General features: G+C 36.5%; 2 protein-coding genes and 1 long non-coding RNA gene across 3 annotated transcripts; 1 reads left to right on the forward strand and 2 right to left on the reverse strand.

Annotated features, from left to right (window-relative positions):
* The first annotated feature begins 1,887 nt into the window (after positions 1-1,887).
* Positions 1,888-21,598, forward strand: LOC120162225. The gene is made up of 3 exons (XR_005519537.1): positions 1,888-2,020; positions 5,486-5,491; positions 21,588-21,598. It is a non-coding gene; the product is annotated as an uncharacterized LOC120162225 (long non-coding RNA).
* On the reverse strand, positions 2,108-3,822 carry LOC120162223 (probable transcription factor At3g04930). Its single transcript, XM_039172396.1, is given in 2 exon segments — positions 2,108-3,533; positions 3,536-3,822. Coding segments are annotated over 2 exon segments (1,260 nt in total). The 5' UTR covers positions 3,746-3,822; the 3' UTR covers positions 2,108-2,483.
* Positions 20,360-21,607, reverse strand: LOC120162224 (40S ribosomal protein S24-1-like). The gene is made up of 5 exons (XM_039172397.1): positions 21,456-21,607; positions 20,999-21,040; positions 20,723-20,893; positions 20,506-20,592; positions 20,360-20,406 (listed from the first exon to the last, which is right to left on the reverse strand). Exons 1-5 carry the CDS (start codon positions 21,525-21,527, stop codon positions 20,374-20,376), a joined length of 405 nt encoding a protein of 134 aa, XP_039028328.1. The 5' UTR covers positions 21,528-21,607; the 3' UTR covers positions 20,360-20,373.
* Positions 21,608-22,893: the final 1,286 nt, after the last annotated feature.

Raw genomic sequence — 22,893 nt, forward strand, 5'->3', positions numbered from 1 at the left:
AATTTAATCTGAAAAAATAAAGAAAAATATATTATTACAATTATTTTCAAATATATAAGGTAAAATTATATTTTTTAGACCGGATCGGGAAAGATATTTTCACCTTAAATCCCAACCCAACCCGAATATAACCTCTAAAAAACCCAACCCCATCCAAACCCTTTTTTTATATCTAACCCAATAAAATCGAATCGGATCAAAACTCATTGATTTCAGATCTCGTACCCATCCTTAGACTTGCCTGTATTTTTGACACATGCACGTCCAATGTCACACCAACCATCTATCACTTTCTGTAAATTTTGTAAATAAATTTATGTTACAATAGAAAATATTATTCTATTCAATCATTTTGATAAAAAATTGTTGCAACCGATTTATGTCATTTTTTAAATTTATATTAAATGGTTGTATTCCAGAGTCGCATAGAGAATCCACTAAATATGAATTGTAAAGCCGTGAAGAAACTAGGATGGAAGAATTCTTCTACCATTTCCAAAAATTATATATACCTGCAACCAAATACAGGTTATTACTGCAAAAAGTAACCACTCAAAAAGAGCACAAAAAAGAACAAACTTCCATAAATTAACAGAGCTTTCTGTCCAGAAGTAAGCGTGTTGCCTCCTAAGCCATATTGTTGATTCTGTGCGAAGCCTGCAATCTCCACGTTTTTATTCTCAAAGAAACTCTGAGCAACCCCGCAAGTAGGGCATCTCCAATCATCTGGCAACTTGTCGAACTGAAACCCCGGTGGGATTGGATATGAAGGATCACCCACAGCTTCATCTTACTTGAACCCACACGATCTGCACTCATATATCCCAGTGTTCAACAACGCGAATTTCTCTTCTAGCCTGCTTTTATCCATCTTTGTTTCCTCCTGCTTTGAACTTGGGCCGTCTTCTTTGGAGACATCAATGGAGTTGATGCAGAAATGCAGTTGCCTTTTTTGGGGTTTGTATTTGAGCCAGATTGTGGGTTTGGGGTGAAGACAGAGATGGTGTGGTTTTGGATAAGGTTGGGTTAATTAGTGAAAAGAAAAGATAACCCTTATTGTTGCAGAAGCCATTCGGAATGGAGTTTCAAAGGTTTGGGGTTCGGTGTTAGTATTTTGTTCAGGTTGTTAATTGATATTTTGGGTAACTGGGTGGAGGAGAAACGAACGGATCAATAGAAAGGTGGTAGTTGGATCAGGCAGTTTACCAGTAGAATTGTTCTTCTAATAGGCCGGGCTTTCTGTTTGACTTCGGTAATTCGCCTGGTTTTGAGATGAGTTCAATTCCCATTTCAGATTTCCTTTTACACTAAACAAAAACTCCCTACTTTCCTTTTTGACTTATTAAACAAATCGGTACCTAAACGTTGTAATTTTTCTCAAATTTCAAAAGAATTATCACCTCCAATTGCCAATTTGAGAGTCCAATATATGATCCTTCAAGGATGCTGTAAATGGTTAAACTCAAAAGAAATGAACATAATCATGTTGGACACCTTCACCCCGAGTCCGTGTAAACATAGGCAAGCATTGCATGCTTGATGCATTGAACAACCTTTGTTCTCAGTAACAAATTGTACCAACAACATTGCAAGCCTTTTATCAAGCATTAAAGCAAGTTTGCACGAAATGATTGAGAGTTTGATCATAGGCTTTCATGAAATACAACAGCCTTTGAACTCAGAGCAATGAATCCAATATGACCATCATAGAGGCAACATTACAGTTTTTTTAACAAACCTTAAAAAAAAAGTTTGCAAGAAATAAATGAAAATAGAATGCATAAGAAATGACACCAAACAATCAAAAACCATTCTCATTAGAAGCAAATAAATAAAGGATAACATCCCAACCCTAGTTTCCCCCATCCCAAAAATTTCAACCTTGGACCCGAGAGTAAGTGTCAAATAAAAGTATGTGTAACATAAATATGCTCATATTTTTATGAATTTTTCGATATTCTCAAAAGATCATACTCGCATATGTCCAAATGTGTCAGACATGGATGCATTAAGCAAAACAGTGATTCAGAACAACAAGTCATAACAAGTGATCTATCATCTATTTAATTCAAATTTCAACTAAAATATAACATTTTATGCAACAATGCAGTAAAATGGTAAACTGTAGTTGAATCCATTCTGCAAATTCTACAATGTTAGAGTTCGCATGGTTGCATTAAGGATAACATCGGTCCTTTATTCTAGGCAAGTCAATCCCAACCCATGTATAAAAACCATATATACACAAATGAGAATAACTAGAACATACTATTGATTCAAAGGCTAAATGATTATAAATCATTATTCCAATAACTGTTCGTTTCTATCAAATAAACAAAAGGAAAACCCAAAAAACGAACTAATAAAACCAATTACTCCCCTACACTGTCAGCCTATCCATCAATAATCAAGAAATCTTTCATGGAAATCACTCATAAGCAAACCGTATTCAGAAATCACTCATAAGCAACCGTATTCAGAAATCACCCTCCCATCAACCGCAGCTCCTCCAAAGCTGCCTTAATCTGATCCTGCACCAACTCCAACCGCTTAAAATAAACTTCCAACTCCAATATTTGCTGCTTTCTCCACCTCTCATCAATTAACTCCCCATTACCACCACTGCCGTACCCGAAATTGCCGAAATTTAATGGCATAGCATTCATAGCCAATCCACTAATCCCTCTTCCTCCACATCCTCTTCCTCCTCCTCCCATTAAACTACCTAACAACTCCTTAAACAAGGGTGTTAAACAACTCTTCACCGCCTCCTCTATTACAGCCGCCACGTTTCCTCTTTCTCCTCCTCCACCACCACCGCCACCCCCTCCAAATCCGTCCACATGAGCATGATCATGATCACTATTATTAAAATTATTGTTAGAAATCACAAACCCATCGTTTAAAACTCTCTTCTCCTCCATTTTCCCTCCTTTACTTCTAGACCTTTTCTTGGTAGCTGGGGATTTCGGAGTAGAATTTCTTTTCTCTCCACTTTCATCAAGTAAATTGATGTTAGTAGCATTATTATTAATATTATTTTCATCATAATCTAAAACATTATCTTCTACTTTGCCAACAGTATCACTCCAGATCTTTCGAGAAATTTCAAAAGTAGCTTGATCATGAGGGCTTTTGAAGGAAATATCTTTACCTGAATTGATCTTGTTCATCACGTTCCTATATTTCTTCTTCAATCTTCGAAGTTTCTCAACTAGTTGGTTCTTGTTGCAATCCAGCTGAAGCTTCGATTTGATTAGATCGTAAAACAACGCAGTATCATGATGATGGTGGTGAGAAGAAGAATTTGGGTTGGTTCTCGAGGACGTGTAATCGAGAAATCCTTTGAGAAGCTCGATCTCGTCTTCGTCAGTCCATAAACGTTGAAACAACCGTCGTGATTCATCGAAAGGTTGCAGAGGAGGTTTTTTCTCAGATACCACGGAATCAGTCCGTTGGCGTTTGGAATCGGGATTCAATTCGCCGATTGGAAAAGCAGCGACGGTTACGACGTTGGAGGAAGGCAAGGCAAGGCAAGAGGAACGGCGGGGATTGAATCAGTGGAAACGACGGCGGCAATCGGCTGAGGTAGTAAAGAGGGAGAATTAAAATCCTCTTCTTCCTCTAACAACTCTTCGTCCTCTTCGTCGTTGTCGTTGAGGACGTCGTCGTTTCCAGAGGAAGAGGGTTCCTCGTCGTCGTCCTGATATTCCTCAAAAACGGCACCGTACTGCTCCGAAGCCATGAGAGAAGGAAGAAGAGAGTCAAAAACGAAAAGGCTCACGAGGATTTTGTTGATTAAAAAAGGCGTGTTGGACTTGGTGAAAGTTTGGTTAGAGTTAGACCCGTGTCGGGTTCACAATTAGGCCCACGCTCTTCTCTAGAGCGTGTGCCAGGAAAATCAAATCAATTTCGATTTTTGGTGTGATATTATATTTCTTTTGATTTTCTAAAAGTATGAAACTCATATTCAGTGGATAAGATAGGCTAATAAAAATTCTCCGCATAATGACGAAATTAATATCTAATTTTTATATAAACGATCATTTTAATTTTAACTTTTGTTGGAGTATTAATTTTTAATGTTTATTTTTTTTAAAATAATTCAGTTAAATGAAAATCGTTAGTTACTATCGATCGATATATATTGTTGATGAAATATTTAATATGTGTTTAATTGATTATTGTGTTACCAAAGTGATGATGTGTTATCAAAGAGGATCTCTCGATACGATATACATCTGCTCCTCTCCCCCATTCAACGGGCCTCACTTTCCGGCCTTCCTATTTACTACCGGATCGCTTCTCTTTGGGGCTTTGACAATTGACTAGTAAAAAATCACCTTCCCTCTTTTATTTTTGCTTAGATCTACTCGGAATTCTTTGTCTCAGGTTCCCTTTTCTACCCTCTGTATTCCTTCTTCTTTTAGTTACTTTTACTCTGTGGTTTTCATTTGTAGATTTAGCTCTGTTGTTTGTAGTAGCAGCGGGAAATTACTTTTCTTTTAGTGAATCTTGACCGAATAACTTTCTGATCTGTTATTTTTTTGGAATTTCTCAGTATTTTGGTTCTTGAAAATTATAGGATCTCTAGATTCTGAGGTTTGACTGGATTATTTATGGAAATTTTATTGAAAAAAGTTCAACATGTTTTGAGTAAAGCTTTGAGTTTATGACATCTTAAACTACCATAAAATTTGTTATTTACTTGAAAAGCAGTTTTGCTTTGAGTAGGATATAATGGATCTATATTTTTCTACTTGCTTTGAGTAGGATTTACTGGATCTGTATTTTTTTCATTGTCCTAGACTCCTAGTATTCAATTCAATTTTTTCAAATTTTTTTTTGAAATTGACAGTAAACATTAGAACTTTTTTTTATAAATTAACAATCAATATTATTATATTTTTCTTCCCTTTTAACACTAGGCTTTTAGTAATTAATTATAATCATTAATATTTACCCCACATAATAATAAAAATCAATATTATTATATTTTCTTCCCTTTTACATTAGGCTTTTAGCAATAATAATAACAATAGTATTTTATAAATTAAAATCCTATTAAGTAACCAACTAGGCTTCTTAGTACCCCTCAATTCTCTAGCATTTTATTAGTGCATCTCTTGTCTTCTCTGGGTTCCTTTTTCATAGTTCCTTATAGCTTCGGCTATAGATGATTACTTGAGGTCATGTCCTTATTTTAGATCCCATATGGCGTTAAGGGGACGGGATCGATAGAGTGGTGTCAAGGAGACTAGACTTAGAGTTTGTACATTGAATGTAGGCACATTAAATGCTAGGCTGATGGAGCTGACCGACATACTAAGTAATAGGAAAATAGATTTTGCATGTATTCAAGAGACTAGGTGGAAAGGGGCTCGCGCCAGAGAGTGTAACGGGTACAAGTTGTGGTATTCAGGCGTAGATAACGCTAGAAATGAGGTGGGTATCTTGGTATCCTCTAGGCTCAAGGAAAATGTAGTTGAATGTAGATACCGTGATAGGATCATGATGATTAAGGTTATTATAGAAGCGAAAATGGTGAATATTCTTTCAGTGTACGCCCCACACGTTGGCCTAGGGGAGGGGGAGAAACGTTGCTTCTGGGATGCGTTAAATGATGTACTTAGGAGCATTCCGGAGGACCAAAGAGTTTTCATAGGGGGAGACTTCAATGACCATATAGGTAGTGAAATCAACGGGTATGACGGTGTTCATGGGGGTTTCGGTTTTGGTAGTAGGAACAAGGAGGGGAGTACGCTGTTTGAATTTGTTACTACACACGATATAGTGGTCACTAACTCCTTCTTTTACAAGAGATATATGAACTTGATTACGTTCTATAGCGGGGTATCCAAATCGACTACATCCTGGTTCGAAATCAGGATCGATGGGCTTGCATTGACTGTAAGGTGTTCCCTGAAGAGACATATGCATCACAACATAAATTGTTGGTTTTGGTGTTCCGCGTATGCCACGGGCGGAGCACTCATAGGAGGGCTAAACTAGGTAAACCTAGGATCCTTTGTAAGAACTTACATAGAGCGATAGCTGATGACTTTAGGAGTAAGGTTTTGTATCATACAGGTTTTGGAACTACAAACTCAAATAATGCAGATATGTTATGGAAAAATATGGCAAATTCCATCAGAGAGGTGGGCAAAAACACCATTGGGTTGTCAACAGGGAAGGTCAAGGAATATAAAGAATCATGGTGGTAGAATGATGAAGTCCAAACTAAGGTGAAGACAAAGCAAACTTGCTTCAAGGAGTTGCTACATTGCAATGACGACGAAGAAAGATCAAGAGTTAAACAAAGATACAAGGAGGAAAAGCGGGAAGCCAAAAAAATAGTGGCTAAAGCAAAGGATAAGGCATACGAGGAAATGTACAAGAGATTAGACACCAAGGAAGGACAAAACGACATCTTCAGGCTTGCCAAAGCCAGGGAGAATAAAAATAATGATCTAGGTAGCATTAGGTTTATTAAGGACAACAATGGTGTTCTTTTAGTAAAAGATCATGATATTAAGAGGGTTTGGGGTAGTTACTTCTTTGGCTTATTTAATAACAGTTCCACTCCATATAGAGCTAGTAATGTTGATAGGTTAGTCGTTCATCATACTACGACCAATGACTGCCCTACTAGCAGGATTGGGATTGAGGAACTCAAAATGGCCCTTAGAAAGATGGGGAGGGACAAAACTATCGGTCCAGATCAAATTCCTATCACTGTGTGGCTGACTGTCACAACCGTCTTTCGATTGGGCCCCAGAATTAGGCTTCGACTTAGGAAAATGGATTAGGAGTCGCCACCGATCATTTATTTTAAAGTAAATGGGTTGATCGAACACCCTATTTCTTACCTGATCTGCGTCTTACCAAAGATGTGTCGGATTCGGGAGTCGGTTACAGTCAAGGAAGGATTAGCACCCTTGAACTGCCCTTTCGATACTACGCAATTTCCAGTTGTGTTTGATTAAGAAAATTGTAAGTTAAATTAAAAGATAAAATGATGATCCAAATTACTCACCTCTAAGGTTTGGAAAACGAACCCTTAAATAATCAAGAAAAGTGTTAGAAAAACAAAAACGATGAAGATAAATTGAAAATAAAGAAAATGAAATAAAGAAGAGATAAACAAAAAAAAATACTAACAAATATAGACGAAAAGTAAACAACACAGTTGATATAGAGATTATGAAAATAAAATGAATATATAAAAAAATAAAGACAATGGAATAAGATAAATAAATAAAATAGGAAAAATGAATCAATGAATAAAGAAAATAAAAATAAAATAAATAAACAAAACGAAGGGAAAAAAGGTAAAAAAGGAAATACATACATATTAGCTTGTAAACTAAAAAATATATAAAGAAAAATATTAAGAAATAACGTAATATATATATATATATATATATATATATATAACATATAAATAAAATAAGTAAAAAATAAAATAATAATGATACATGTATATACATAACAACAAAAGGAAATAAATAATAATGACGGTTGCGACAGCTTGACGACTCTGCTGGGGACACAGGTAAGTGAGTCAGGCTAAGGTAATTTCCAGTTGTCTTTTTAACGAAAAGGGTAAGTTTAAATTTTAAGGTAACATTTCGATCATTATTACTTACCTTTGATTATATTTTTTTGAGTAAATAGTTGTACTAATCGTTTTCTCATGTTTTCAGCCCTTAAAGATTTTTTCATCTAAGGCACTAAACCCGAGCTCCAAACCCGTTTTAAGTGGGGGTGAAAGCGACGCCTTCGTATGAATTTATTCACCGTATGGGCCTAGCAAGTAGCCTTCGGGATTCATATACCTTATGCCTTCGTGTGAATTTATTCTCTGTATGGGCATAAGGGAATGTGTCCTCTCGAGTTTAACTTAGTCCACATAAGCCTATGATGGGTTTAGGACTAAGGGTCTGGCAAGCCCAAGGGGGCACCAGCAAGGAGAACTCGGGTACCGTTTTTTAGAACCTATACTGGGAGAATTTGAAGAAATAGAGCCTACCCCAAAACCACATTCTAAAACCTAGAACATTTCTTTCATAACCATGTTTTTTTCTCTTATGTTTTTTTCTTGCCATTTATTTATTTCTATTTTTTTTATTTCTATTTATTTTTATTTTACTAACTGTTTGCCTTTGTGTTTGTTTTTAAAGCATTTGCATCATAACAAGAGGCCATTGATCCCTAAAAAGGTGTTTGTTACACAAAATAATCTGAATTAATGGATAAAGGTGTTGTAATACAAGAGATTAAAAACCCCGAGGTACGACTATGGTCCGAGAAGACTCAGAAGGAAAATGGAGATAATCTTCAAGGAAGCTATGTGTCAGAGCTGGTTAGCTACGCCTCTATCAGCCTAAAGTAGAATGACGTGAAAAAGCTTCGGGACATCTGAGGCAGTTGGAAGAATGATCAGAAACAGAAGTTCAGCCAACGGTACAGTGACATTGCATTGTTGCTTCAAATCAAGACTGATAAGCCCTTGATCAGAGCCTTGGTTCAGTTTTGGAACCCGGGATATAATTGCTTCACTTTTAATCAGGAGGACATGGTGCCCACCATTGAAGAGTACACTACACTGTTGCACTGTGAAAATATCAGACTGGAGTGAGCTTATATTAAACACATCAAAAGTCAGCCTTTCAAGAGTGCACTATCCAAGGTTGCTGGGGTTGACGAAAGATGGGTAACAGACCGAGCTCGATGTAAAGGCAATGGGGAAGGAATTGCCTGGCTTCATATCAAGCAACTGATGAAGGACCATCCCGATGAGTGGAAGGCAATAGACTTGTTTGCACTGGGTCTGTATGGACTGATTATATTCCCAAAGACTTTGGGGTACATTGACGCAGCCGTGGTGGAACTGTTTGAGAAACTTTCGAAGCAGTCGATTCTTGGAAGAAAATATTCTGGATGGATGTTGTAGCTGCCAGAAACATGCTTACTCCGGACTATATGGAGTGGCGAAGATTGAGAAAAAATGACAATATCCCGGTGCCAGACTGTGAGGACACCCGAACCCTAGAAGAACATCTCAGGCCTGTCTTTTCTGAACTTGAGATAGCCAATATAGAGTTTGAAGCTGTGAATAACGAGCTGAAGCAGAGGGTAAAGGAGCTTGAAACTGAGCGCTATCAGTGGAAGCTAGATGACGACTCTCAGAAAGATCGAGCAAACAAACTTGAAAAAGAACATAAAAAAGTATGTTTTGAGCTCGAAGACTTGAGAAATGGGTATCAAGATAAAGTCAAGGATAACTCCAAGTTGAAAGTGGCTTCTAAATACTGGAAAGACTAAGCCCATAGCCTGAAAAGAAAGTTCGAACGGTGTGATGAGAGAACTTGGAAGGAACAGATGAAGACTGCCCAGAGGCGCTTAGCAGACAGTCAGCATCAAAACCAATGCTTGAGAATCCAGATGGCTGATATGGAGAAACAACATGAGAGAGATGGCAAAACAATAGCTGAGTTAGAAGCTATTGTAGATGAGTTCAAGAAGAAAGTGAGCGAGCTTCAGATAGTGCTCTTCGACAGAGGTTTACAGTGGCGTTTCCGTTGGGAGCAAGCACAACAAAGGGTGAAGGGCAGAGACGCAGTCATCCGAGACTTCCTGGATCAAGTACAGAAGGCAGCTCGTCATCTACACGGCCTGGCAAGGAAAGCTGGAATGGTCCGGCAAGGCATACAACCAATGACACATGAAGACAGAAGACTTGTCAACCTACTAGAAGTTGTTCAGGGTCTAGAGGATTTAGTCCGAATGTACCTTTGATCGTTTTTATGTCTCTTACAAGATAAAACATTTTTGTGTAAGTAAAAATTATTTTTAATAATGGACACTTTTCTGGATCAATGCCTCGAACATTTCATGCATTCTTGCATTTTGCCTTTTTGCCTTTTTGCATCTTCATCTACATTTTTAAGCATTTTCACAAACATGAAATTAAGTCATGAAGGACTCGATGAAGTGGATTTAACCACATGGAAGCAAGATTGTAACATTAAAGAGCCTGATCAGCTGATGGTAGGCCAAAGCCGGCCAAGATGATCTAAGAAAAGAATCCACATATCCTAAGGACTACGATGTTGAAGCTGTTAGCTGTTACCACATAAGAAGCCCCAAACATTCCTATGAGAACTATAAGGCGCTGAAGAGCAAGATCCAAAACCTGATGGATTCAGGGGCATAAACGACCGAAGAAGGGGGCATGTCATATACCATTTGCACTTAGAGGATTGTTTTGTTTAAACACGTCTCTAATCTTTCATCGTTTGCTTAATCTTTTAAAGGATTGAATTTATGCTACTTTCTAAGGTGGAGCAATTGAACAAATTCTAATCTTTAGTTCTTCGAATATTAAATGAATTAAGGATTCTTTTAATTCTTCAAGAATTATAGATTTTTGACATATGACAAGGTTAGACCTTTCTTATCCTGTCTCAAACCCCAAAATAAAATACCTTGATTCTTTACCCAGAATAACTCATGGTCATTACCAAAAAGAACAAATTTTGACATTACCTCCCTTTGAAATTCTTGAATATTACCTTTATCTTTTTGATACACCCACACCTTTCTTTGAGTCAATAAGATCACACTATTGTCTTTTTAGACTCAAAATTGACATTTTTACACCATTAAAGGCCACAACATCGAGTTGTTCATTTGAACATGAGCATTCTTCTAAGACATAACTTGGGGAATCTAGCAGGGAGCTTGAACATTAAGACATCTGGGGGAAAAAAGAAGAAGAATTCATCCGAAATAATTATATCATGCATTAATTACACTGTTTTCATGTAAATAGAATTAATCCTGAAAATCTATCCCCCTGGGGATACCTCTTATGTGAGGACTTCCATGTATGAAATGATGAACGGCTTTCTTTCTTTATCCCTTCACAACAGGAGAAAAAATATATCCATTGTGTCTCCTTTTAAGCCTATAGTATTTTTCTTCTGATTCAACCCTAACCAAGGATCACCCTCCACACTGGGGGCAAGGTGGAAGAAATCTGCTTACATGAGTGAAGACATCAATCCAAAGGAAATACCAAAAGGTGGGCCAAATACCAAGTGTGAAGATTCAATCAAGAACAAAAAAGAAAATAAGCAAAAAAGAAAAAACAAGAACAAAAAAGAAAAGAAGAAAAAATCAAAAGGAAAAGGAAAAAAAAAGCACATGCAAAGATTCCCTAAAGACAAATGGCACATCAAGATTCAAACTATGAGATTGATCAAGCACAATCATTCTTGAATCACTTAACTCGAAGATCATAGAGCATCAGGAGAAAGAGACATTTTGAGCAAGACAAGATCGAGGGCATCAAAATGAATTGATCCTTGGTTCAATACCCTGAAACATTTATTTGGGCCTATTTATCCTTTTCTTTCATAACCATGAGCCATGGCCTACATTACGTGCCTTAAAAGTCCCTTCTAATCATACATGGATTTCTAAACAGAAGAGACTATCTTCAGATTTCATCCCATCCATCATGATTAATTTGCAAAAAAAATGTAATTAATGCATGGTAGAGAAAAATGACAAAGGGGGTTCAAGACGTAAATCCTGAATAATGTCTTAAAACCAAATGAGGGTTCGAGTTGAAAACTTGAAAAGGCGGCTTGAATATAAAAATTATGCAACTGAGGCGATCACACAAATTCCTTGATAAGGCATCGCACAATCTGAGTGTGACAACGAAGATTGGGAGTCAGAGAACACTTCTAGCAGAGAAACATGCAAGCTACCCCATCAATCCTTTGAGCATAAAATGTCAAACCTTTGACCAAACACGATAATCTGAGACTTTTTTATCCGTTCCTTACTTAACCATTTCCCAAAGATAGCTTTGATCTTGACACTTGTCAAATAGATATAATTTATTGAAGGATTAACATTGTAATTAATTCTTTGATATCCGATGAACTCTAGTTTTATGATTCATCTCAATTATAAAACCGTGAAAGTGACAATATTTTCAAAACTTTTGGTTAAACATTTTTCGAAACTCTTTTAATTGATATTTTCATAACTTTGAAAATAAAAGAGAAAGAAAAACATTTTTTTTCAAACAAGACAATCTCTATAGAGTGGATCTTGGTAAATGACATGTGACTCTTAGACACAAAGCTCGTGCTCAGAATCAATGCTGAAGCAAGAAATGAGGAACATTTGGGGCATCTTTGAAGATTCAACATCAAATATTGGAGCATTTTTTGATATTGGGGCATCTTTAGGGATTCAACATCCTAATGCGAATTATCAGACCTTCTGAAGGCATTTCCTCCACATGCAGGAACAATCAGGCAAAAATGAGGCTCTATCCAAGAGATCAATGACATTAATTCATGTTACATGCATCTTATACATACTTGAGAGCATCACATTTATCATTTTTAGCATACATAATTTTTGCAGCTTTAGAGTCAAGTTTCAACTTCAATGCGAAAGATACATGATTCAAAAGAGTTTGTAAAAATTGATAGTGGTTGCTTAACTCAGTAGCAATGAGCTACACCTCAACTAATTTGATATATTGAAAGATCGACAGATCTTAGAATCAACTTCAGATGAGTTCGAGAGCTAATTCAGAACCGATCCAGTTCGTGTTTTCAAGTTGGATTTCAACTTCACGACGAAGAATATCCAATTTCTGGCTCAACTTCACGGCGAAGGGGCCACCCACAGTTTCAACTTCACGACGAAGGGAATCATGCTCACCATTGTCTCTCTTGAGACAGTTTCCCTTAAAACAAACTTTGTCTCTCTTGAGATAGTTTCCCTTGGAAAAAAACCTTTGAAATTGTTTCTCTTGAAACACAAAAACCTTTGAAACATAAACATTGAAACATTTCCCTTGAAATGAATTTTGTCTCTCTTGGGACAGTTTCCCTTGAAACAAAATCTTTGAATATGTTTTCCTTGGAACTAATTTCATCTCCCCGTGAGACAATATCTTTTGGAACTAAGTTTTGTCTCTCTTGAGACAGTTTTTCTTAAAACAAAATTTTGTCTCCCTTGAGACTGTTTTTCATGAAACAACATATATCTTTGAGATCGTTTCCCTTGAAACGAATTCTGTCTCTTTCGAGACAATTTCTCTTGAAGCATCATCTGAACCGTTACACTCAGCTCAGGCACATACTTGGGATAGTCGAAAGCATTTCTCAAATCAAAAAAATAGAATGTGCACATCAGATTTGAACATTTGAAGAATTCGAGATCAGGGATCAGAACTTGAAGATTCCAGAACTAAGATTCCTGAAAAGCAACAGGAGATCGAGATTTCTCTCCCGAGCCCAAAAATAACATATGTTGCATATGCATTTTAGGCATACCTAAGAGCATTGCATTCATCTCATCACATATATGCATAACTTTTTCAGGTTTTAGCTAGAGTCAATTTCAACTTCGCAGCGAAGGATATTGAGCTCAAAGCTACACAATCAACTCGAGAGTAGATTTTAACTTCGCGACGGAGGATATCTAGCTCGAAGCCAAACTTCACAATACTTGGATTTCAACTTCACGACAAATGATATTCAAGTCAAGGCTCAACTTCACGACGAAGGGGTCATCCACGATTTCAACTCCACGACGGAGGATATCGTTCCCACACATCCACGATTTCAACTCCACAACGGAGGATATCGCGCCACCCGAGACGACACAAGTTCAACTTCACAATGAAGGGACGGCTGGTTGTCAACAAACAACTTCCCAATTTCAGAGCCAATTTCAACTTCACAGCGAAGGATATTAGACTCAAGACAACACAAGTTCAACTTCACAACGAAGGGACGGCTGGTTGTCAACAAACAATTTTTCAATTTCAGAACCAATTTCAACTTCACAGTGAAGGATATTGGACTCGAGATAACACAAGTTCAACTTCACAACGAAGGGACGACTGGTTGTCAACAAACAATTTCCCAGTTTCAGAACCAATTTCAACTTCACGGCGGAGGATATTGGACTCGGAACAGTACAACCTACTTGGATTTTAACTTCACGACGAAGGGTATCCAAATTCAGACTCAACTTTACGACGAAGGGGTCACCAACGGTTTCAACTTCACAACAAAGGGAATCGTGCACACAAGCAACATCCATCTCTAGATTGGATTTCAACTTCACGACGAAGGATATCCAACTCAAAGGAGCGTCTGTCAACACACTTTTCAGTTTCAGAGTCAATTTCAACTTCACAGCGAAGGATATTGGCCTCGAAACAACGCAACTTACATTGGATTTCAGCTTCACGACGAATGATATCCAAATCCAAGGCTCAACTTCACGACGAAGGGGTCATATTCGATTCCAACTTCACAAACAGATTGACCCAACTTCACGACGAAGGAGTCATCTGTAATGCAGCAACACCGAAGTCTTCAGGATAAGTTTCACCTTCACGACAAAGTATCTTGATCCAGAAGACGATTCAAAGGCCACTCGCCAAAAGCTTTGAGTTCGATTTCAACTTCATGACGAAGGATATCGTGCTCAGAAGCTTCCAGTTCAACTCGACCTCACGACGAGGGAGTCATTCCATATTTCAGTTCAATTTGGCAAACCAATCAAATATCGGATTTCAACTCTGCGATAGAGGATATTCGATATGAACGAAAATTTGTGTCTTTTATCTTTGCCCTATTTTTCGTTCCACGAAAAAGGACAAAGAGGGGCAGCTGTAGACACTAATTTTCCAGCGCCACATGTCTCCTCCCCGAAGACTCCTCCTGCAACTAATTTTCACAGCAACCAAAGAGCGTTAGAAGTCTATTTTGTATAGGATTCTAAAAATAGTATGTTTTTTCCATTATAAATACATATAATCCATATCATTTGTAACACACAAATGGAGATACGAAATACAAGCAGAAATTACGAGCAATCTTAGAGCGAAATCAGAGTTTTTTTTCCTGCAAGTTTTCGAAGAGAAATACAAGGTAAATATAGTACCTTTTTCGAGTTTACGCTTGCATGCTTATGTCTCGTTACATTTTGTATTCGAAAAACACCAAAGAAAACGATTTTTTGCCGATGAACAGGGGCATTTTTGGGGATCTATTTTTATAGATCTAGCCCCCGAGGCTTCTTTTCTTGAGAAAATACTTTGATTTTCTGAATGAGTGTGAAAAAGGGGTAATCTCACTCTTGGTCCCCTCGTTTATAAAGGATTTAATTTTCACCCTGAAATCTCAATTCATCCTCAAAGTGCTCCAAAATTTGTCATTCGATTTTCTATTTTTTACATTCTAGTCCGTTTTCTAGATTTGAATTTCAATTTTCTTCTTATTTTATTTAATATTACATTATAGTATATATTTGATATTACTCCTGTATAATATTATTATTTATTTCCTTTTGTTGTTATGTATATACATGTATCATTATTATTTTATTTTTTACTTATTTTATTTATATGTTATATATATATATATATATATATATATATATATATATATATATATTACGTTATTTCTTAATATTTTTCTTTATATATTTTTTAGTTTACAAGCTAATATGTATGTATTTCCTTTTTTACCTTCTTTCCCTTCGTTTTGTTTATTTATTTTTATTTTCTTTATTCATTGATTCATTTTTCCTATTTTATTTATTTATTTATCTTATTCCATTGTCTTTATTTTTTTTATATATTCCTTTTATTTTCATAATCTCCATATCAACTGTGTTGTTTACTTTTCGTCCATATTTGTTAGTATTTATTTTTTTTTGTTTATCTCTTCTTTATTTCATTTTCTTTATTTTCAATTTATCTTCATCGTTTTTGTTTTTCTAACACTTTTCTTGATTATTTAAGGGTTCGTTTTCCAAACCTTAGAGGTGAGTAATTTGGATCGTCATTTTATCTTTTAATTTAACTTATAATTTTCTTAATCAAAGACAACTGGAAATTACGTAGTACCGAAAGGACAGTTCAAGGGTGCTAACCCTTCCTTGACTGTAACCGACTCCCGAATTCGACACATCTTTGGTAAGACGCAAATCAGGTAAGAAATAGGATGTCCGATCAACCCATTTGCTTTAAAATAAATGATCGGTGGCGACTCCTAATCCATTTTCCTAAGTCGAAGCCCAATTCTGGGGCCCAATCGAAAGACGGTTGCAACACTGACCCTAAGAGAAGAGGGAGTTAAGTGGTTGACCAACATCTTTACTATTATTTTAGAGACTACCAAGATGCTAGAGGAGTGGAGAGAGTCTACGGTGATACCAATCTATAAGAATAAAGGAGATCCCCAACGTTGTGGTAACTACAGAGGTATTAAACTACTCAGTCATACCATGAAGCTATGGGAAAGAGTGATAGAGGCAAGGTTGAGTCAGGTTACTAGGGTTTCGAAAAACTAATTTGGCTTTATGCCAGGCAGATCTACTACGGAGGCGATTCATCTCCTTCGGCGGCTTATGGAGAAATATAGGGAACAAATAGAGATCTTCACATGGCATTCATTGACCTTGAGAAGGCGTATAATAGCGTACCCCGCGATATAATCTGAAAGACCTTGGAAACGAGACGGGTCCCAACTGCTTATATTCGGGCGATTCGTGATATGTACTGTAGATCTACTACATACGTCAGGACTACAGTTGGCGACACCGAGACATTCCCGGTGGAAATCGGACTCCACCAGGGGTCGACTCTTAGCCCTTACATCTTCGCCTTGATTATGGACGACATCTATTGTGCGACACCAGATGGTGTTCCATGGTGTATGCTTTTCACTGACGACATTGTCCTAGTTGCTGAAACAAAAAAGGAGCTGAATAGTAGACTGACTACCTGGAAGACTGCTTTGGAAGAAAAAGGTCTAAGGATCAATATTGAAAAGACAGAGTATTTATGTTCAAACTACAGTGGGAACCAAAACGATGAAGATGTAGAAGTATGCATCGAAGGACACGTTCTCCCCTCAAAGGATTGTTTCAAGTACCTAGGGTCTATGATACATAAAGATGGGGGATGTAGATGATGACGTTTCTCACCGTATAAAGGCAGGATGGCTAAAGTGGAGGGCTGCTACTGGAGTTTTGTGTGATAAGAAGGTGCATCTAAAACTTAAGGGAAAATTTTATAGAATGGCAATAAGACCAGCTCTGTTGTATGGATCAGAATGTTGGGCAATCAAGAAAGATCACGTAAGGAGAATGGAGGCCGCAGAAATGAGAATGCTTCGATGGGCATGTGGTAGGACTCTGTGGGACATGACACCAAACTCGGCAATTAAGATGTCCTTGGGGGTGGTGTTTGTATCCGAAAAATTGAGGGAGGGAAGACTACGGTGGTTTGGGCATGTCCTTAGGCGACAACCGTCGGATGCGGTCAGGAGGGTAGAGTCGATTACAGTCGACAGTGCCAGAAGGAGAGGACGACCAAGGAGGAAGTGTGTAGACTGCTTGAGATCTGATTTGAAGGATTTAGCCCTTACCAAGGACATGACCTCAGATAGGAAAGTATGGAGACTTAAGACTAGGGTAGCCGAGCAGTGTGGGTCACAACCATAGGGTGTAGCATCTCTGTCTTCTTTTTTAATTGCCTTTGTAGTAATTTTCATGACCTCTACTTTTTATACGTTTCTGTCGTTGGAATTCATGAAGGCTTAGAACTAAGGTAGCGGAGTAGTGTTGCCTTAGTTTAGGCTTTAACCCATTTGACTTTATTCCTTCTCGTAGCTTACTATCGCTGACTTCTGTGTTTCCTTCTCTGCATATGAAGATTGTTCAACTATGTATTTATTTATTTATACATGCATTGTATTTTATCTTTATTTTTAATTTTCTGACTGCCGGAGGTCTTCCACAGAAGTTGCTCTCAACCTGACGTTGGGGGCAGCCTATTACCCTACCTCCCCTTACCCCATTGTATATGGGAATAAGGTTTTGTTGTTGTTGTTGTAAAACTTTAATAGAAAAATGAAAACTTACTATAACGTTAATGACAATTGGTGTAATTTACGTTTAAACGTATGGAATTCTCATGTTTTTTCAATTTGGTAGGAAACTTGTTCTATTTCCTCAAAATCCCATATTTTCCCCTTGTTTAATCTATGAATTTCTTTATTTTTCCTTCATTCGTCTCACACATCTGCATTACTCTCACCTTTCTATACATACGGACAACAGCCTCTCTCTCTTGGTCTTACCCATGTCATCGATCGCATTTAATAAATAAATAAATAAATCTTCGACGCCCTTTATCAATTTATCGTCACTCAATCGTTAATTGTTATGAATTTTTTGACAAAAACATGTTAAATAAAAAAAGTAAATTGAAAGAACGTATTTTATCAATTAATTGTTGCTTACCAGTTCCTCTTTTAAGTTTTAACCTACTTCTGCTTTATCACTTTTTAGAAATGTAGGTTAATTCACTCTATAAGCGACTGCTTCAAACTCTGGAGGACCTTCCATGGTTGTAGGGATCGACCGAGTGGTTAGGTTAAGTGTTCCAGTAAATATCAAATTATCATATATTTTATATTATTATCTCCGACAAGGTACAACATTCACTACGTTTTTTTTCCACATAAAATATTCATAGTATAAAACCAACAGCAGTCTCTGATTGTGGGAATGAGATGCAAGTGTGCTTAGTTTTCTGGAAGACTTATTCTGCTATGACGGCACCTGAACCTCCAGCTTTCATCATCTCCATGCGAGCCTTCTGCACTACCCAGTCTCAATGCATCAGCAATGAACGGATCAGATCCAATAATATTATTGATTTGTATTACTCTGATCTGAGTCATCAGCTTTCTTTTTTTAAAAAAAATATTAGTGTAGGACGCATATTCAAACATGAATTTAAGAATATAATCCTTATACTCTATTATATGTTTTCAAAAAACCATATCTAAATATAGTCGAATAATATGAATAGAAACTATCAGCAAAAAGATAAAATAGGATAAGATAATACGATTGCTTTATTTATTGTGGTGATCTCAGCTCTCTTATTGCAGTAACCCCAACATGGGCAGTAGGGTCAGTGTTGATCAAAACCGTGTTTTTTTTAATTGCTTGTGCTAGATCTTGTTGAACGAATTTAGTAGTAGAATAAAGTAACTTTTTTCTTTGAGAATTCAAATTAGCTGACCATATTCCTATATGTAATGGGGTGAGGGAGAGGTAGGATAGTAGCCTGCCTCCAGCACCAGGTTGAGAGCATCTTCCGTAGAAGACCTCCAGCAGTCAGAATTATGAATTGCCCACCTTGAGACACGATCCCACGACCACAAGGTTAAGAGTCTTGCGCTCTACCAACTGAGCTGGACAGACTTCAAATAATTATATCTGTAAAAATCTAAATGTTATCAACAAATTAAAAAAAAATTAAAGCAATATTATCTTATAATCACTTTTTATTATTTTAAAAAAATAATTGCTTCTGCTATGAATTTGTGATCTTTATCCAACAATACATAAAAAGAAACTTGTTTATATCATGCTTGTATATTCTTGCTCGTAGTTCCATCATCACACTTCTTGTCAAAAACGTTTTCTTGGAGCCAATTGTATCGCTTGTTGAAATTGTTGCTTTAAAAAGGTGCACACGACCACGATATCTTCTTTCATCTATTGTCTCTTTCATTATTTTTATTAATATTTGTTGCAATTTAATTCTTCTTATTTCTTTAACCTTTTGTTTCAGTTTCAAGAAAAATACTTCTTCAATTTTGACAAAGGGATTCGTCCAAGTTTGATCCTATTTTTTCACTCTCTTATTTCTTGTTGCTTTTCTTTCTAATCTTGTTCAATTTTTTGTTGTTCAGGTTTCCTTCAATATTAAAACTAAAATCATACAAAATCCAAGTCTTAGAAGGGAGTGTTAGTCTCACACATCACCAGGGCAAAAATACTTGATTTTCCATCACTATTCTAACCAAGACAACAAGATTTATGGGTTAAAATTGATGTACTAATGTAGGCAAAAAAAAAAAGGTACTGATATGAAAAAAGTAGACAAATTCATATATCAATGTGAACAAAAAAAAATCAGATACAAATGTGAGAAAGATGAACAAGTTTAAGGGTTAAAACGTGACTTATCCCTTAAATGAAAACATTAGATATCGTTTTAGCTAAACAAAAACCTGACGTAAAGTCCAGGGATATTTCATTATATGTCAAGCAAGAATCCTTAAAATAACAAAATCAGATAGTAGTAACAATATGGCTAAACACATCAGACAACAACATCCAAAAACTAGTTTCCAAAAAGAAAGGTTTTGCAACAACTAGGAAACACTGTTGCGAGGCATTGGCTCTATGATCGTCACAAGCTTTACCTTTGCCTTGCCTTCCTTTTAGCTCTCACTTCTTCTTCGCAGCTTCACTGGCCTTGGTCTATTTGAAGCAAGCAAATACAGTTCGATTATCAGCTCAGCCGGTTATTAAAAATGGACAGCAGTTCAAGCGAACTAGGTAAAAATCAGTTAAACTTACCTTCTTTACTCCACGGATCTTCTTAGCCCTGTTCTTTCTTTCTTTCATTTGTTTCCTCGATTTCTCTACTTTGGTATCAAGTCCGTTCTGGAAAGGCAAGGCAAAAATTAAGTGTCTTGCATTATACATCACCCGTTCAAAGAGAGGCCAAATCAAATGCAACTCACAACTACAAATAAGACAGAAGGTATGCACAGAGGAACTCATGGGCAATTACCCTAATCAGCCTGTACTTGGGTTCATACTTCTTCGCATTCTCGACGGAATCATAAATCAAACCAAACCCAGTAGATTTTCCACCTCCAAAATGAGTCCTAAACTTGAACACAAAGATTGAATTGGGGTCCTTCACCTCATACATTCTAGAAAGCTTCTCCTTCAACTCTGCCTAATGTTAACAAATCAACAATAAAAAACCACTCAATACAATCGATCAAAATATACAAGCAGTTGGAAGACAACGACATTATCGGAAAACATTATATAGGATTACCTTGGAAACGTTGGGTCTACCAGGGTGCAAAACATCAATGATCTACAAAAAGGTAAAAGAAAAGGGGGACCGGGTTAACAATAAACTCAAACAAATACAAGTCATTCTGGAAATTCTCAGTTTTCCCCCAAAAGAATAACATATTTTACGGTAATCATACTTCCTAAGCAAAGAAGTGTATCATATTCAAATCAACATTAAAGCAAACTTCTAAATTAAGCATCTTATTAACAATGTAATAAACCACCACGATTTGCTCTCTTTTTTGTTTGTAATTTCCTCATTTAAGCAGATCTAAAACATGTATTAATTAATCAAAAAAATAAATAAAACCGGTACTAAATCCTACACGAAGAAATTAATAGGGAAAACAAAATTACAGATCTAAATAAGAACTAAGACTAAAATTTAAATTGAGCCATGTTTGGTTGCGGAGAGAAACGAAAAAGGTACTCACAAATTGTTTCCTGGAAAGAAGCCTGTTGGTCATGAACTTCCTCGTCCTAATAGTCACTGCCTTATCCGCCATTGCAGAGCAAAATTCGTTTTTCAGCTGGGAGCAGCTCTGCAAGATTCCAAACTGCAGCAGCAACTAAAGCAGGAAGGGTAAAATGGGGAGAATTTATACCACTGATAATTAGGGTTTTCTTATCTTTTGGGCTAAACGAACTTTTATGAGTATCGGGTCTTCAATTGGGCTAACCATTTTAGAATTTGATTATTTTAAGCCTGCTATATAGTGCCTGGCTTTTTTTCCGGGTGAGTATTCAATCGAGTTGAGTCGAAATGTTTTGAGTTATTCGAGCTGATGATTACTATTTTAGAACTTAAATTTTATTTTGAAAATTTTTGAGTCTGAGATGTTTGAGTTTTTGTTTAAATTTAGTTGTAAATGTTTATAATATTATGATATAAATTGATTTTAATTTAAACGATTTTCTATAACCATATACGATATACATATATAAATTTCTTCATATTTTTTCATATACGATATATACATATCATAGAATTGAGGGGTTTGACTCGAAATTAAAAATCAATCCAGTGATTAATAAAAATTTCAAGTTATTCAAGTCCTATTCCATAACTCGATTCGGATTTGAAATATTTTCGAGTTGTACCGATTTTATAAAATTACGAGTCGAGTCAATTCTATTCAAACATTTTACTTTCGTGTCCAATCAAAAATTTTGATTTTTTTCGAATCAATTCGAATTAAAAAATTTCCCCATAGCACTAAATATAGTCCTATCACTATCAATATAGACCCTATCACAAATAAGGAGAGAGAAAATTACTACTTGCTGCCGGTGAATTTATGCGATAATATCAAGGTTCACGTGTTTTTATAAATGCAGGTGTTCAGATTCGGATCATAGAATTTATAAAATAATATAATCTTTAATCGATAATGTTTGATCAATTGAACTAAATCCTGTGTTCGGTTTCACCTTGATCACCAATAATTGCTATAATTTTAGATGGTGAGGGTGATTTGAAGACTGAAAATCCAACAGATAACTAATGCACTCCCCTTCCAAATAACAACATTTGTCCAAAATCAAGATAACCGGACCCGAAGTTGAGTTATTCGAGATGTTTTTCGTGTTCGTCTTGGCTCGGAATGGCTGTTAGTAAGAAAGAAACACAAACAAATATGGTGCAAGCAAGTGCAACAACACTGTGATAACTTAGCATGTAAATGCATCATCATCCTAACTAGCCATATCCTCAAATTCATGATTTGTTCTCCAGTCAACAAGTTAGCTTTACCAGTTGAAGCTCCTGATTCCTCAGAAGACCAACGGTTATGGAATGTGCATGCTCCGGCGCAACCATCCTGAGTACTAATATATTTCTCTAGGAATTGGAAGCCTCACCAAGCAGTTGTG

This window comes from Hibiscus syriacus, unplaced genomic scaffold (assembly GCF_006381635.1).
Source record: "Hibiscus syriacus cultivar Baekdansim isolate YM2019G1 unplaced genomic scaffold, ASM638163v2 tig00111402_pilon, whole genome shotgun sequence".
Lineage (NCBI taxonomy): Eukaryota > Viridiplantae > Streptophyta > Magnoliopsida > Malvales > Malvaceae > Hibiscus > Hibiscus syriacus.